Source organism: Cricetulus griseus, chromosome 4 (genome assembly GCF_003668045.3).
Source record: "Cricetulus griseus strain 17A/GY chromosome 4, alternate assembly CriGri-PICRH-1.0, whole genome shotgun sequence".
Taxonomy (NCBI): domain Eukaryota; kingdom Metazoa; phylum Chordata; class Mammalia; order Rodentia; family Cricetidae; genus Cricetulus; species Cricetulus griseus.
This window is the reverse complement of record NC_048597.1, coordinates 204,195,305-204,212,716: the sequence shown is the minus strand read 5'-3', so window position 1 is coordinate 204,212,716 and position 17,412 is coordinate 204,195,305. Positions and strand designations below refer to the sequence as shown.

The following is a 17,412-nucleotide window of genomic DNA, read 5'->3' as shown; positions in this document are numbered from 1 at the left end:
ACACACACACACACTCATGCACACACTCATGTGCTCACGTACACACGCGAGCACACACATACACACTCATGCACTCACACACACACACACACACACACACAAAAAAAAAAAAAAAAAAAAAATCAGAAAAAGAACAAAGAATAAAGGGTTCATGTTTGAGAGCCACGGCTGAATGTGTGTGATAAGCCCCGACATATCCTTTGCTCCAGATCATTTTCTTCACATATTAAGTGGGCTCCTATAAATTAGCTTTGTATTTGGTGTGACAAAGGGAACACCAGAAACCAAAATGTTGGGTTTCACATCTGCTATTTTCGTATTTGACCCTTTCTCTAGAAGCTAAGATTAACCAAAGTAAAATACCAAAATGAAGATTTAAAAAATTCAAAACTAAAACAATAGAATCAAAATAGCAATAACAATAGAAGGAAATGAATGAGTGTAGTCTTCTTACAGCTGATTTATTGTACATCTGCAGAAACATCTGATCTGTACCTTTTTATTAATTTTATTAGTGTGTGTGTGTGTGTGTGTGTGTGTGTGTGTGTGTGTGTACACGCCTGGTTTATGTGTACAGGTCAGAGGACAAGTAAGGAATCAGGTCTCTCCTTCTGCTATGTGGGTCCTAGGGTTTGACTCTGGTCCTCAGGCGTGGAATTGAGAGCCTTTACCCACTGAGCCATCTTAACCAGTCTCCTTTTGTACTTTACATTTCTGTGAACTAAAATCAGAACCTGAAGGAACTTGAGCCTCACACTTATAGATCAACATCAGAGCAGACCTGCAGTGAGGTAAAGACCCACTAATACAGTCACCCCTGAATTAAGAGGAGTTGGAGTAGAAACCCTCTCAGGGCCTCACTATCCCAAGATGGCATAAAGCCATGGCAATCCTCCTGCCTTAGTCCCAGCGCTGTGATTACAGGTGTGAGCCACTGTGCTCGGCAATCGTGTGGAAGCGATAATTACATCTTGAAGAGAATTACGTTTTCTACTGCTAAACGTCCACATAATGCCCACTCTTCCAGACATTTCCTACATGTTTTTCTATGTTGTGGATCATCTGGGTGGAAGAGGAGAAAATTATGTGAGCAGGTGGGTGTGCGCGCTCTCTTGCTAATATTATAGCTTTAAACATTACAAATCTCAAGGGTAAATCCCCACATTTTTAAAGGAATTATTTTACCTTGCAAGGCAAAAAAAAAAAAAATGGAGAACAGAAACTTGAGAGCGGAATGTTCTGTGGGACTTAGTTCCTTCCCTTGCAGGCTGCAGATGTTGTGTGCAGGATGGATATGTAGTCTTTCTTAGTTCTTTCGTTAGCCCCACTGTACAGGACATGTTACAAATAGTCCACCATTTTGGATATTTTCTAGTATTTTCTTCTCAGTATTCTGTTTTCTCTGTGTGTTAGTGTTTGAATCCTTTTGTTTTCAAGCACCAGGAATAAAACCAGAGCCTTCCCCCATGCTAGGAAAGTGCTGTGTCCCTAAACTACATTCGTAAGTCTTAGCTTTTTTGAACTAGGGACAAATTATTTTGCCCTGGACAACCTTAAATGACTACTGAGGGCAGGCATGCCCTACTACCCCCTGCTTTGAATTTTTACATTTCCCCCTCTGTGTAGATGACTGGCCTTCCTGGAATATTGACTGTTTCCATCACTGGAACCCTTAGCCCAACTGTTTGGAGTCTGCTGATATTAACATTCTTGCTAAATCAGAACCTCATTCTGAAGTATGCTTTGTGTCTTCCAACTGTGGGTATCCCCCTCTTTTCAGTAAGCCTCATGATTCTTTGGTTGGAAAACAGACATGTCTTCTGGGTGGGGTGAATGAAATCCAAAGACAACCCCAAAACTCTGCACTGCTTCTGGCTCCGTGGTTCTGTGTTCCCATGGCCATCTCCATTTCCAGGCAGCAGTTATCTGTGGCCTTGTTTATCTGGTAAATCTGAGAAGTGTTGTGGGTTTTCATTTCAGCTTCTTGTTGGCTTTTTGCTTGCTACTTGGAGTCACAACCTCCAAGTTCCTTACTCGACACCCAGGAAGCTGGAAGTCCTCAGCCTATATTCTTTACTCAAAGGAGATGAGGGCCACTAAATGAAATAGGGAAAAGAACAACAAGAACAGAAGGACTGCTGGAAGGCTGTGGGTTTGCTCAAGAATCACATGAAGATGTGTGTGGAGGAGGAAGGGGCAAGCTCAGGATAGACCCCTGGCTTGGTAACACAGTCCCACAAAGGCTCAGTGGATTCAGTGGGAGGGATCCCTTTCCAGAGGAAGTTCCTCTGGAGTTGCTAGTAGAAACATGGGATGCAGTATAGACACAGGCACCTTGTTCTACACAAAGAAGAACGCAAGCAGCTTCTAAAACCCCAACTCACTTCTGGTGCTCCCCAACAGGAAGACAGGCAGCCATGGCTAACTTTTTAGAGCAAAGACTCAAAAATTCTCCTCTGATGTTAGAACCATACATATTTCCTCTTTGTCCTAGTTAGGTTTTTATTGCTGTGATAAAAAACACTGTGGTCAAAAAACAAAAACAAAAACAAAAACACAAATAAACAAACAAACAAAAAAACTGTGGTCAAAAGCAACAGGGGGAAGAAAGGGTTTATTTTGTTTACACTTCCATTTCATAATCCATCACTGAGAGAAGTCAGGGCAGGAACTTAAGGCAGGAACTGAAGCAGAGGCCACGGAACAGTGCCCACAGTGAGCTGGGCCCACCCATACCAACTATCAATCAAGAAAATGCCCCCCAGGCTTACCTAGAGGCAATCTGATGGAGGTATTTTCTCAGTTGAGATTCCCTCTTGCCAAAGGAGTAGAGCTTGTGCTTAGTTGACAAAACGAACCAGGGTGTAACATTACCGACCTTTTGGTTACTAGGGGCATGACATTGATATGAACAGTGAATAAATTCTCTTTTTTAAGGCAACACTAGTCATTTATTGTATTTATTTTAGATTTCTTTCATTTGTGTGCACATACGAAAGCCACTGTGCACATGAGGAGCTCAGAGGACAACTTGTGGGAGTCTGATCTCTCCTTCCACAATGTGGGGCCAGGGATGGAGTTTAAATAACAGGCTTGGCGTCAGGTACCTTTACCCACTGAGCCATCTCACCAGCCCCTTGTCTGATTTCCATTCTAGGTATCCATGCTGTACTTCCCTTTACTTATTCAAAATTCAAATTAAAGGGGGGAGATTTTTAGGTAATTATCTTCCTAATGTTTATCATTTTGATTTTGTTTTGCTTTGAACCAAACTCCCCAAAGATTCTGTCTGGTACAAAACCTGCCTTGTTTTGCCAATAAATAAATAAATAAATAAATATTTAAAAAAACAACAACAACAAAAATCCAGATGCCCAGTACTATGCTTGTCAGTGGTTTGGGGAACACAGAGCTATGCCTCCCTGTTTCCAGAGTTCCCTCCTGCACCCACACCCATTTATAACAGGGTCCCATGAAGCCCAAACTGGCCTCAAACTCATCATAGAGCCCAGGCAAGAATGGAATTCAGTATGTATCTGAGAATTGCCTGGAATTCCTAATCCTCTTGTCTGTACTCCCTCAGCTACCCTCCTGCCCAGCTTGCCCACAATTTCTGATCATCTTTTTCTCTGTTTACCAGGACATCAGTTTGAACTCAGTTGCAGACAACAGAACCCACTCAGGCAATTGAAGGGGGGAGGGGACACAACACTATCTGGCAATGGCTGCCTTACAAACTCACTGGATAAACTAAAGGAGTCTAGAGCCAAGGTCAAGTTTCCTGAACAAGAACAGCAGTGCCCTGGTGGAGCAGAAATGCTGATGCCTAGCAGCTGAGTCAGAAAGCTGTGACGGAGACCTCAAAATACAGTGATGTCGATGGTTTCTGTTTGTACTTTGAACCTTTCTTCAAGAAGGCATGGGAAGATGACCCGGCAAACAAGATCATGTGAGAGTAGCAGAGGTCACTGAGAGAGCCTTAGGAGAAAGTAACAGAAAGAGGATCTCAGAAATGTCTGGCTGGCTGGGGAAGTAGCTCAGGGGGTAAACTGTTTGCTGTTTAAGCATGTGGACCTGAATTTGGATTCTTCGAACCTAAGTAAAATCCAGGCATGGCGGCATGCATCTGTAACTGCAGCACGGGAGGGCATGGCAGCATGCATCTGTAACTGCAGCACAGGAGGGCATGGCAGCATGCAACTGTAACTGCAGCACGGGAGAGCATGGCGGCATGCATCTGTAACTGCAGCACAGGAGGGCATGGCGGCATGCATCTGTAACTGCAGCACGGGAGGGCATGCGGCATGCATCTGTAACTGCAGCAGGGAGGGCATGCAGCATGCATCTGTAACTGCAGCACGGGAGGGCATGGCGGCATGCAACTGTAACTGCAGCATGGGAGGGCATGACGGCATGCAACTGTAACTGCAGCAGGGAGGGCATGCAGCATGCATCTGTAACTGCAGCACGGGAGGGCATGGCGGCATGCATCTGTCACTGCAGCACGGGAGGGCATGGCAGCATGCATCTGTCACTGCAGCACGGGAGGGCATGGCAGCATGCATCTGTCACTGCAGCACAGGAGGGCATGGCGGCATGCAACTGTAACTGCAGCACGGGAGGGCATGCGGCATGCAACTGTAATTGCAGCACGGGAGGGCAGATGCACAGATCCCAGGGCTCTCTGGTCAGCCAGTCGAAACAGCAAACTCCAGGTTCAGTGAGAGAGCCTGTCTTGAAAACTCAGGTGAAGGATAATAGATGAAGACACTTACCTGTGGCTTCCACACATCCATGCATGCACAATCTAGTACATAAACATATCCGCATGCCTCTCTTCCCTATATACAACACACACACACACACACACACACACACACACACACACACCCATAATTTTTTATTAGTCAGTGAGGAAGTGGTTAATGATTGTAGGAATATTAATGGATCCAGAGCACCGTGGGTGGAGGAGTGGGAGGTATAAAAGCAAGGACAATACCCAGCACCTTTCCAAAAGCCTGCTGTAAGGGGGGCGGGGGTGGATGATGATCAGAGGATCAAATGGAGGCAGTGGGGGGGGCGGCTGATGGCAAGGCAATGCTCTCAACTTGGAAATGGAAGCCACTAGTAATCTATGTTTTAATGTTCTCATGACTAATTCAGTGGGGAGGAAATAGCTGAAAACACACTGGAGCACAATGCATGATGGATGCAGTGTGGTTTCTGAACAGGTGGGAAGTGGTGGGAGCTGAAATCTGAGGACAGCTGAAGAGTAATGGGGTTAGAGACTTGAAACACCTTCGCCGGAGGACAGGACGGGGAACGGAAACACTGCAGCTACCACAGAGGACCACAGAGACCACAGAGCACTGACTGAGTCCCAATGCAGAAAATCTGCATTTGCAATGAAGTATTGCAGGGCTAGCAAAATGGCTTAGTGGGTATTTTAGTTGACTTTTGTTAGCCTGACACAAACCTAACCATATCTGGGAAGAAGGACTCCCAACTGAGAAAACACTTCCATCTAATTGGCCTGGAGGCAAGTCTGTGAGGTGTTTTCTTGATTGATGATTGACTTGGAGGGCCCAGCTCAGTGTAGGTGGTATCATCTCTGGGCAGGTAGTCCTGTGTTGTTCCAGAAAGCAGGCTGAGCAAGCCATGAGGAGCAAGCCAGTGAGCAGGGTTCCTTCACTGCAATGCTTCAGTTCCTGCCTCCAGGGTTTTACCTACAGTTCCTGCTCTGACTTCTCTCAGTGATGGAGTGTGAGCTGAGATCTGTAAGCTGAAATAAATCCTTCCCTCCCGAGTTGCTTTTGGTCATGATGTTGTATCACAGCTATAGAAACCATGTATGTTGGCCTGAGTTCTATCCCAGTGTGTAGTGTGATAAAACTTTTCCTGGGGAGATGCATCACACATGTGTTCTCTCCCCAGATAGGGAACTCATGACAGACCAAAATACAGATACTACCAAAGTCTAACTTGGTGAACCAATGAGTTTTACTGGAGTTACTTACAGGAATATGGATAAGGGGTTACTTACAGGTGAGGAAATGACAACTCAAAGACAGCTGCATCATCAAAGCCCATACCTACAAGGGTGTCAGAGAAGTCTTCATTGCAGCTTGGCTTCACTTAGTCTGAGGGAGGATGCTCAGCTTTTATTGTTTACTCTGGCAGGGAGGGCCCTCGTGAATCTGGTCGGTTTCAGGGACTTCCTGAAGCTATTCTGAGTTGTTTACCTTCCTGTTTAAGGAGTGTCCCTGCAGGATGGTATGGTTCTGTCTCAGACACTTAACACAAAATGTTAGCAGTAGAGAATGAACTACTTCAAGTTGTTCTCTGATCTCCACACATGTGCTGTGTGTGGCACAACTCCCCACCCAATAAATTAATAAAGTCATTTACATTTTTAGTGAAGTTTTACAAAGATTTACTATGCAGATCCTAAAAAGTTGGACTAGCTGAGTTGAGGTTAAGAGACTCCTAAGAGACACTTGAACCTCTTACTTAGTCCATCAGACTATTAAGACAAAGAACCCCAAGAAAGGGGAATTTCTCTAGAAATCACATGCTGGGAGAAAAGGCCCCTGTTGTGGGGTGCAGCTGTGCAACTTGTCCAGAAAAGAGATTTTACAATTTGAAAAGCTTGTCAGGTAACGGTAAGGTGAGACTGAAGCCCAGATAATGATGGGCCACCTGGAAGATGAGTGTGGTGGTGTGGGGACACTGGTTTTCTTTGTCCCTCTTCCCAAGGTGGTTGCACTGAATGAATTTCCTTGTTTTTATATTATTATTATTATTATTATTTTATATTTGTCTGTATTAATTGGTTTCTCAATAACCTGTGGCCAAACTTCACTTCTTGGATACAGACTGTGACCCCGAGTTTGATAGCAATCTTAACACTCATGATTGAAGCGAACAAAAAGTTAAGATATTTCTGGTTTCAAGTTAGTCCAACCTAAACTGAACCCTATAACAAAGGGAATTTATTGGCTCACAAGAAAAAGTCTAAAGTGGTGAAGGCTTCAGGCACAGACTAAACAGCCTCCTTTTGGACCACTTTACTTGACCCACGGCAGATGCTAGCATTATTCTTATTACACCTTCTTCTCTCAGGGCTAGACAGTGGCTGATGACAATAACCAGCGTAGAGGTCTCAAGAAAAAACAAGAAAATCCAAAAAAAAAAAAAAAAAAAAAACAAAACTAGAAACCTGGGAAGAAGAAAAATACATTCTGCCCCCTTCCTGCCAGTCCAGTTTTCTACCATTTCATCCCATTGGCAGGACTTTATCAAAAGTCCAAGGAAGCCTGGATGCAGCTCCCCGACACAGAATGGGTGAAGGACAAGTGGCAGGTGAGTCTGAAAGCACCAGGAAGGTGTCTGGCAGGAGACACTGGGCAGCCAGGTGGAGTAGCCTTCTTACAAGTGGCCTTCGATGAAGCTGGGAGGTGGCCAAATGTCTTACCCAGTGCATGAATCCTGACCTAAATGATGGTGGTTCTGGGGGCTGAAGAACCGAGTGAAGATTTGGGGTTGTCTTTGGGAAGGGGGCCTGTAAGAGTTGGAGCATCTACTTAGTAGTTGTATTCTGTGAAAATTTCTTGTGTGGAAAAAGTATGTGCGAGCCCGGGAGAGGCTGGACTATGGCTGTTATTTTGGTATGTTAGTATTCAGTTCTTCCTTTTTTCCCTCTCCTACCCTCCCTCCTTCCCTCCCTTCCTTCCTTCCTTCCTTTTCTTCTTTCCATCTGCCCTTCCTTCTGTCCTTCAATAGTGACCCCAGAGTAGCAGGACACTGGCTTGACTGGCACCCACAGACATAAGCTCTCACTTTCCCTTAGACATCCTTGACTCATACTCCACAGTGATGGGGATTTGGGGTTTGCCTCTCCCATGTGGCACAGAGCGTGGATGAAATGGCCAGCAGTTCATTTTGTCTAGCTGGCAGTTTTGTCTGCCCATCAGCCTTCCTGTGGGAAACTGTCTCTACCTTTCTGGTGGTTCTAAAAAAGGCTCCATACTTTGTCCTTTTAAAAGACCATGTGATCTAAGATAGACCAATTAGATATGCTTTCCCAAGAATCTGAGTTAGGGATAGATACAACTAGGCTGGAGAGCTGCTGATGTTGGCTTGTCTGGTAGCAGTGCCCTGGAGAGGAGCTGATGAGTATGGTTTGAACACTGAGAGAGACATACAAATTCAGTGCTTACAAATCATTTATTCTTATTTCATACATTTGTTTTTTTTCAGCAAAAATGCATAGTTATATCATTTTCACAGATTTTTTTTCATATTCAAGACAGGAGGAAACAAATGTCTCAGAAAACCAAAATCATAGCAAACTGTACAATAGAAATGAAAGGCAATTTGTTCAGTCACATGCACAGAACTGACCAGAATAATGTCTGTTTCTAGAGATGATTTTGCTTCATTTTTCTGGAACTCTTATGATGAAGTAATGCTCTTCTGTCAGAATGGACTTGAACGGACCATGGTTTTGAAACTACCTTAGAGTCTAGGCTGGAAGTTTTTCCATCCTGAGAATGCCTCTCTAGCCAGCTAAGTCAGCTCTTTGGTAAGGACCAGAGTCAGGGTGGCCTAAGAAGAATTAGTTTAGCAAGTAGTGGAAAATATTCTTTATATCTACATTATTCTTCATTCCCGTCTTTATCCACTATTACCATTAAATTTTATTTAATGGTAATAAATCTGCCCCGAAGAAGGTGAAGACAGACAGTCCTTCAAAGTATGCCCTCATAAGGCAGGTGGTTGAATGCCTAAATACACAGGGAATCCTTTTAGGAATGTGTTGTCTTCAAGGCTGGTTTTGTGGAAAGTAAAAGTTTCAAAGTGTGGTTGGAATGGGTTGGGGACAGCTGAACTGAAGATCAAAGTTCAGAGCTATCACGTGCCTAAGCAAAAGGAAAAACCACTGCAGAATCTCCCCAAAATTCCCCCTCTTCCCCAAAGTGGAAGGCTTCCCATCTATGCAACAATACATGGGGCTTATGGTTTGATGTGGAAGAAACAAGAGCCCAGGCTGATCATCCTGCTGGCTCTATGATTCACTATGGTGACACTCAATCCATGTGAAATGTGCCCAACGTCCTCCTTATCTACTGGGTACTCAGTTGCTTGGTTAGATAATTTCCCTCATGGCCCCAGAGAAATAAACCAACATGGCAGAGACAGGCCTTTACTACTGAGCCTCCTCAGGAGAGGGAATTTAGTGAAGTTTTTAACCAGAATTTTATAAAAAGGCTTAAGTTTAGCTTTGTTACAAGCCTAGAATCTATCTGTTTTTTCTTTTTAAAAAATGGTTATTTTTTGTAACTATGTAATATTTACAGTTTGAAAGACCCAAGAGGCCTTTATCATTGGGTGAGACCTCAGAATGATTAAATGCCCAGACAAAGATGAGGCTTTTGGGAGAAAAGCTTTCTCACCCATGTGCTAAGGCCTGTGTTTTGTTTGTTTTTAAACACACAAATTGCTATTACAAACCTTTGGAATATAAAATTAAAATACGCCTTTAAAAAATTTCCCATGAATTGTATTGTTTTGCATCCAGCAAGTTAAAAAAGACTATACTTTCTAAATAGAGATGGAACCAAAAGAAGGGAAAGAAGCATGTCCTGATATGTCACCCAGAAACAGGGAGTATTTACACGGTGTCCTATCTCAGTGTGCTGGTAACCCATGAGAAGCAGGGTCTTTATGGCATGGCTACGAACCAGCTCAGGACTCCTCCCAACTCTGCCTTGAGTGCAATTGCTTATTGCATATTTTGGGTGGAGCTGTAAGGCGTGGGGAAGGTGGCCTGCCACTTTTACACATTCGCGAATAAATTAGCACACTCAAGACATATCCTTAAGAGCTGTCACATTCAAGACGAAAAGCATTAAAACTTCCATGTTACATTCAGAAGCATAACATGGGGTAGGGGCAGGTATTTCCAAAAGCTGAAAGAGGCGGCCATCATTCTGCACGGAGTTGGAACTGCATATTGTTGCATACAGGTTTGTATTCGGAGCTTTCCAAAGTCACACCCTGCCACCATCACTAGCTAAATGGGCATTTTGGGCTCTGACCTATAACTAAACTATCCAGTTCTGCAGCTTGCTCATAGACTGTAAGACGCTAACACAAAACAAAGCAATCCAAAAAAAGCCTACAAATTAGTGAGAAATTCACAAACCAGAAAAGCAATACATTTGTTCTTTGGGGAATGACAACAGAAATTTGTGTTATGTTTTCTTGATTACTAAGGACTGATAATCGTTTTGTAATTTAAAAAAATTATTGGCAATATCAAAGACCCCAACAGCTCAATAGGAAGGTTTGTGGTCCCTCATAAAGGAATATCCTATATGCCCGTTTTCAGCTGTCAAAGATTCCTTCCTCTGGGTGTCTAGGCTCGTTTGCTTTCGTCTGGCGATGCATGCCAACCAATCCTGGCAACCTTTCAAGAAAATGACTCAAAATGTAATTCACAATTAGCCCCTAATACCTTTTTGACCCATGCCCTAATTTTATGGAAACAAATTAAGCCATGGGATAAACGTACCACTCAAAATATCCCGTGGCACCCAGTGCTGTAGTCAAAAGCCACAGGATATTGTTAAGATGCCAAATAGGATCCCTTGCCACCTGTTTGAGCACTGACACCCTCCGAGTCCACATCGGGACAACATTTAAAAAGAGACAACTCTGTCCATAGTTGAGCAGATGCCCCATGCTGACAGCTTGAATCCAATCCTACTCGATCCTACACCTTCAGCCAATCGTGAGTGAGTGTGTGTGTGTGTGTGTGTGTGTGTGTGTGTGTGTGTATCTATGATCCCCTCTTTTGACAAATGATTTCTTTTTTTATGATACTCTCTGAAAGTTACAACTTATGGATCTTAGACGGAGGAAGGAAAAGGCTAGGAACTTTCTGGAGATTTAAGCATTTGAACTCACACCTGTGAGGGGTCTTGCTTTGACTTTACCACACTATCTATGAAAGTCACTCAATTACACATCATGTTAGGCACTTGGAATGCCCTCTTGAGAATGGAGCGGATGCTATAAACCTTCCAGTAGCTCATCATTAGCAGTGCCGTTACTGTGATGATAAACTTTAAATTATGTTCATACACACATTCTTCTTATACCTGAATTGTAAATTAAAGTTTCAAGTTTTTTTTAACTTTAGACTAAGGAACAGAGAAAAAAGTAAAAAGCTGCAGATAAATTACTGTGTTAATTAAAATAAGATTCTAGCATACTGATCTTATACCAATGGGAGAAAACATTACTAGACTTCTAGCCCTAGTAATGTTTGTAATAATACGGACAGACGCATGGGTCCTTGCTTAATGTTTTACATTCAGTAGATGTTCAATAATCACTAAGGAGATTAGACAAAGACCAGATGGACATCAGTCAAAGGACCCTAACAGGGTCAGCAATGGCAAACCTAACAGGTGATGAAGAATAAGATGATGAAAACCATTCCAGTGGCTGGTAACATTTTCAGGTTTTATAATCTAATTTTAAAGGTAGCCATCTCTTCTTTTGTTCTATTTGAAAATTAAATATTCAATTAAAGGGATATATTTATCCAAGACTATATACAATATATCCAATTAGCATCTGTATGTTGGACTGTGTGACACAGTCCTGCAGATTAACAGACACAACTGAGTACACAACTATCCTTGCCTTCTGATGGTCTGAAGACTGAATTCTGTCACCTTCAGTCAATGGTAAAACCCTTGAAAACTAACTTCTGCCATAGCTCTCTACCACAGCTTCATGCAGATTAACTAGCTGGGGGAGTTGAAGATAAAAATCCTGGCTTATTGGTGTTAGCCCTCAGATTTATCACCAAATCAAAAATATTTACTGATTTTACATTCTTAGCAATGGTTGCCATACTTAAAGTAGCAGGAAACATTATCTAAGTGGTTTTCTGACTGCAAGCAGGCTTTATGAATGGACGCCGATGAAGGCCATTCTGGACAGTTATGTAGCCCCATACTTTCTCCCTGGGTTATTTATGGAACGTGTATGGCTGGTTCAAAAGGATCATGTTTATTTTTACAAGCCAGTCATGACATGGAGGAGTTGTACTTCCTCTCCCTGGGAAGGTCACCTTCTTCACCTGAGTGGCAAGAGGGGTAGGAAGAAAGGATCTCCCCCTGACCAACTATGGAGCAACAGGCGAAGGGTCAGACGGTCATTTCCCAGGCACAACTCCTAAGATGCCACCAGATTATAAATAACAAGTGAAAATAAAATGGATTTTGTATGATGCTTCAAATTTTACAACCAAATAGATTATATGAAGATAATAGAGACAATTCTTATTTATGATTTGTCATATATTTTGAACTGTTAAATGCAAATAAAACAAAACTGAATTTAGTGGATGTGGCAAAATGGAGATCATGGAAAAGGATTTCTTAAACAGTTCCACTCTGATGGCTATGTTACTCCTGAAATACGTAATAAGTCTGGTAAGCTCCATGCAAATGGAGACTGAGTAAATATTTGCTCTAAAACGGCATTATCTGCATTATATTATCAGAAATAATGTAAGTCAGCTGGTAACATGTAGTTAAGCCATCCCTGATCTTGAATGGTGTATGTGGTACCTATTTGCAAACAGGAAGGGAAGCCGATACCCTGTTTTCACTTAGAGTGTCCTATTGCCAATGCTAGTGGCACAGCAAGAGGGGGAACGGAACCTGCAGAAAGAAAATGCCAGGAGGAGAGGGGAGATGAACCCTCCTTCTCCCTGGATCATACGGGGTGGAGAGACCTTTCCTGGGAAAGCGGGTCATCTCATTGGCTCATGCATCATAACCACTTGAAAATGATATGGGTATGATTTTATCCTCAAGTGGCCTCTGCTTAAAGACAAAGACACATAGCAAGAGGGGACCTGGAAGCTCTGCAACCAAAGCCTAAAATGACAAATTCTGGGTTTTAGTTTCCGTCCTCACAGTCACAGGTTCTTTCAGATGTCTCTCTCTTGAAAGTTCTTTTAAAAGTGTGTGTGTGTGTGGGGGGGGTCCTGTTAGACAAACACAAAACAAAACAACCCTACAAAACCTACAAAACACCCCTTAACCTGTTTCTCTAGGTTATGAATGGACATTCTTTGAGAAGCTACAAGAGGCAGCAGTGACATGTGAGTAGGTGGGGGTGGCTGCATCCTGATCTCCACAGTTATCCTTAAACATCCTTGCTGAATTAAGTGTCGCTGAGGACCAGTACCTTCGGGGAGTACGCATCAAAGGATGAGACACTGGCATCATCAGGGTTTTGCAAAGTGTACTTAAAATCCCACCGAGAAGCCCTAAATTCAGTACACACAGGGCAAGTGAACACACACAGGGCATTGGTTCCTCCAGGGAACTGTGCCAAGATTCTCTATTTACAAATACAGTAGCAATTAAGAGCATAAACAAAACAGCTATCTTTTCAGGAGCACCATCCTCACAGTACTGAGGTAACTGTGCTTGCCTTAAATTACACCATGAAGCCAAGACTACCTATTCACCAATGTGGTTGGCTTTTAGCCAGAAGGACTTACCAAGAAGTGTGAGGCATATTTAAATACACTACCTCGGTGGTTTGTGATGAAGCACTGCCATTTTAATGACAGGTTAGCATTTATAAGAAATACTTAACAACATGGGCCAATAGGGTCATTGAAAGAATATGGGAGGGGGGGCATGCTCCTAACTTTTCCAGGTGACTGCCTGTCATTTCTACAGTTTGGATTCCATTGAGACTTCGGTGTTTAACTGGACAATTGTAGTCTTAACTCAAAAATTTCAGGAATAAGTAACACGCTACTAATTCTCATAATAGGACTGCCTCATGTATTCCTGATTGCCTTTTAAGCAGGATACATGCATCCATGCCCCCTCTCCCACTCCTTGTGGTGGCCACTAGGAACCTCAGCCACATTAGAGAGCTGACTCTTGCAGAAGCCATAGGCTTTGTACACCTCTAAGCTATTTCTGGTCCCACTATAAACCTAAAACCAAGCCCATCTTCCTTCCCTTCTGTTCAACCACAATTTGCAGAAAAGTAGGAAAAGAATACACTATTCTCCCAATACAAGAAATGGTGTCTGAGGACCAGTCATTTGGGCATTGCTTCAAAAGGCACATTTATTTTAGTGGCAACTTAAATAAGTAGAGAGGAAAGAGTCTGATTAAAAAAAAAAAAAAAAAACCAACAACAACAAAAAACCCAGGGTGGGTTTTGTGGAATACATTAAAGTAAGTAGGAATTGGAGACCTATACAAACCACTGGAACCTCACCAATAGTCTAATCAGGGTCCCTAAGTAGTCATTCCACTTTATCATGACACTCATAGGCCTTCAGAAAACACTGTTTAAAAATGTAGTAGAGAACTCTCAAGCAGCTTGTCCTAATGTCCAGTTCACGTGTGCAATGCAGAAGGCTGCAAAATCAGAACTATGTGACAAAGAAAACTCAGTGCATCTCACGGGCTTTGATAAATTAGGAAAAAAATCATTGTATATATTATCATTTAAATAACATCTGATAAACATTTTTAAAATAATTAACTTGTGTTCACATTCCATGCATTGTCTAGCGGGTTAAGCCCTAGGTTTGTGTCTTTGTGCCCATTTCCCAACAAAGAAGGGTCCATTCTTTTTAAGAAATCCAAGCATTTCTAGACTGCAGTGGAAGCAGCCAGGGATTTGGGTTTATCCTCTTTACTGCATACCTGCCTTCACTAAGGGGCACAGAAGACTGTTAGAAGAGCCAGCTGTTTGGGACTCTATCTGTGATTTTCTTCGTTGTCTTTGCAAAATCCCTGGATATCACGGACAACATTTAACTTTTCTTCCCAGAGGCGCTCTTCCTTCTGCATCATCCCCATCTCCCTCTTCCAAAGGCCAGTGGACTGGGATCCCCAACTAGCAGAGCAGACCTTTCTCTTGCGGTCTGCAGCACCCTCCTCTAGCAAAGAAGGAAACAACAATACCTGAAAACAAACCAACAATAACAACAGAAACGCCACGCAAACAGGTGGGCAAACCACAGCTTCCTCCTGGGTGGAGGCTCACTTTTTACTGCTGAATTCGGAGTTTTTCAGGAACTTCCGGATGACCAGCCCCAGGCAAACCACCAGCAGCAGCATGTAGCCCACCGTGCCAAAGAAGGTGGGAGCAGCAGGGGATGCCTGCAGGAACTGGCGCAGGCCTTCTTCCACGTAGTACACCTGGTCATAGATGCTGAGGAAGGTGAAGATGTGGAAGAGCTGGTGGCTGTGGCCGATGATGTCGAAGAGACCCGGATGGATGCGCTCAGGGATCTTGCTGACGTTGAAGAAGGCGGCCACCACCAGCCAGAAGTAGCGACGGTAGAAGTGCACGAAGAGCGTGGGATTTTCACCGCGCAGGTCGAAGAGCCAGCTCTCCAGCATAATGGGGCAGGCCATGCTGAGCGGCATGACGAAGACGAAGGTGCGCAGGGCGAAGGGGTAGGAGCACCAGTCAGTGCGGCTCTTGCAGCAGGCCACGGTGCAGGCCACGGCTAGCACGAAGGCCACAGGCAGCACGAGCGCACGGTAGGCCGCGATGAGCAGGGTGCAGTCCACGTGCCAGCCCAGGAGCTGCTGCACGTACGGCGTCATGACCCTGGCGTCCAGCAGGCTCAGGCTGGGCAGCAGGTAGTAGTAGTAGGCCACGGTGCTGCCAAAGCCGTAGTAGCTGATGGAAGCATAGTCCAGGTAGAAGAAGGCGGCGCGCAGGCGCAGCGACAGGCAGCTGAACACGTGCGCCGTGCAGCTCATGGCGAAGGTCAGCAGCACCCCCGACGCATAGCACCACAGCGGCAGCAGCCACGGGTGGTGGAAGGGCACATCGCTACCGCCCAGGAAGAAGAGGCGACAGAACTTGCTGAGGAACAGCAGCAGCGGGATGAAGTGCGTCCAGAAGTTGAGCGTCTCGTTGGTGGGCTTCAGCACCGAGGCCAGGCACTCCTGCGCTGTGCACGGCAGCCGCCGGTAGCCGGACAGGATGAAGCACTCCACGAAGTCGTCGGGCACCTCGTCCCAGCGCAGCAGCAGCTTGGTGGCGGTGGCCGGCGGGCTCCGGGGGGCGGGGGGGCGGGGGCGGGGGGGAGCGCCCGGAGGCCGGGGCTGGTGGTCCCTTGGCGCCTGCGCCCCGCGCTGCTGCAGGCGCCGCGGCATGGTGCCCCCGGGCTGAGCTAGGACGCGCGCAGGGCCACCGCGGGCGCCGGTCGCCGTCGGAGCCTTTGTGCGCGCGCGCGCGCGCGGGACCGCGGCCGCAGGTTGGCGACGCGGCCTCGGCTTGGGAGCCGGCTGCTCCGGGAGCTCGGGGCACCGGGAGGCAGCTGCGCTCGGCTTCCCGGTGGCGTCCTCGCCACGCTCGCGTCTGTCAGCGCGCGGCCGGCCGCGCTGCGGTGGTGGTGGCGGCGGCGGCGGCAGCGGCGGCGGCGGCGCGGCTGACTGCGGCGGTGGCGGCGGCGGCGCGGCGGTGACTGGGCATCGTGCGCGCGCGGGCGGGCGGCGGGAGGCGGGATGTGCGCGAGGCGCTGGCGGGGGAGGCGGCGCCGCGCAGGGCGGGGGCCCCCGGGGTTAGGGTGTCTGCGCCTCGGCGAGGGATGGAGGTGTCCCCTGTCTCGCGTCGCCTACCATCCCCCCCACTCCTGGGGCTGCAGCCGCTGGGGCCGCCGCGTTAATGATTGATGCGGGGGTGGGGGCCGGAGGCTGGCCAGAGACGCGACCGCCGGCGCCCAGGGCGAGAGTGGACCAGGGGGTTCGAAGCGCGACAGCCACGCCGGCGTTCTAGAGGACACTGGGGACCCGAGTTCGCGGGGCGGGGGGCGGGGGGGGCGGGGAGCCGGGCGGGGCGGAGGGATGCTCTAACTGTAACCTGCCGAGGTGGCAGGGAGGGCACTGCGACGATACCGGCTTAGAGACGGGGTCCGGGTCCGAGCCATGCGGTTGGAAGACAACTGGGGCTGCCTCTCTGCCCTGCTCTCACCCGAGTGCGAGTGTGTGTGTGCTGATGTGTGCGAGTGTGATAGTGTGTGTCCGCGCGCGTGCGCCGAGTGTTGTCCTCTGCTCAATCCACGGCAAGCCTGGGTTTCTCTCCGCTCTAGCGGACCTATTCAGGTGCGTCACTATCCTCCTCTCGCTCTCTCTTTGTGGTGTCTAAAGGGGCAGTGCCCAGGCTGGTCACCAGCTCAGCTCACCAACATGGGAGCCCCAGATCACCGCTCTGTGTCTTTAACTAGGAATCGGAGGAGCTCGGGGCGCTGCTCAACAACGGATTTTGAAGAACGATTTTGAGACGATGATGTGGGGCATTCTCTAAGGAGCAGATGGATTTATTTAAAAG

The 17,412-nt window shown here is 46.2% G+C and overlaps 1 protein-coding gene and 1 long non-coding RNA gene across 2 annotated transcripts in view; one reads left to right on the top strand and one right to left on the bottom strand.

The window, feature by feature from the left end:
- The window catches only part of LOC118238705, a 55,387-nt gene that overhangs the window by 25,656 nt on the left and 12,319 nt on the right, over positions 1–17,412 (top strand). The gene's annotated exons all lie outside the window — the stretch shown is intronic.
- Positions 15,108–16,238, bottom strand: Paqr9 (progestin and adipoQ receptor family member 9). The gene is given in 3 exon segments (XM_035443870.1): positions 15,108–16,160; positions 16,162–16,215; positions 16,218–16,238. Coding segments are annotated over 3 exon segments (1,128 nt in total).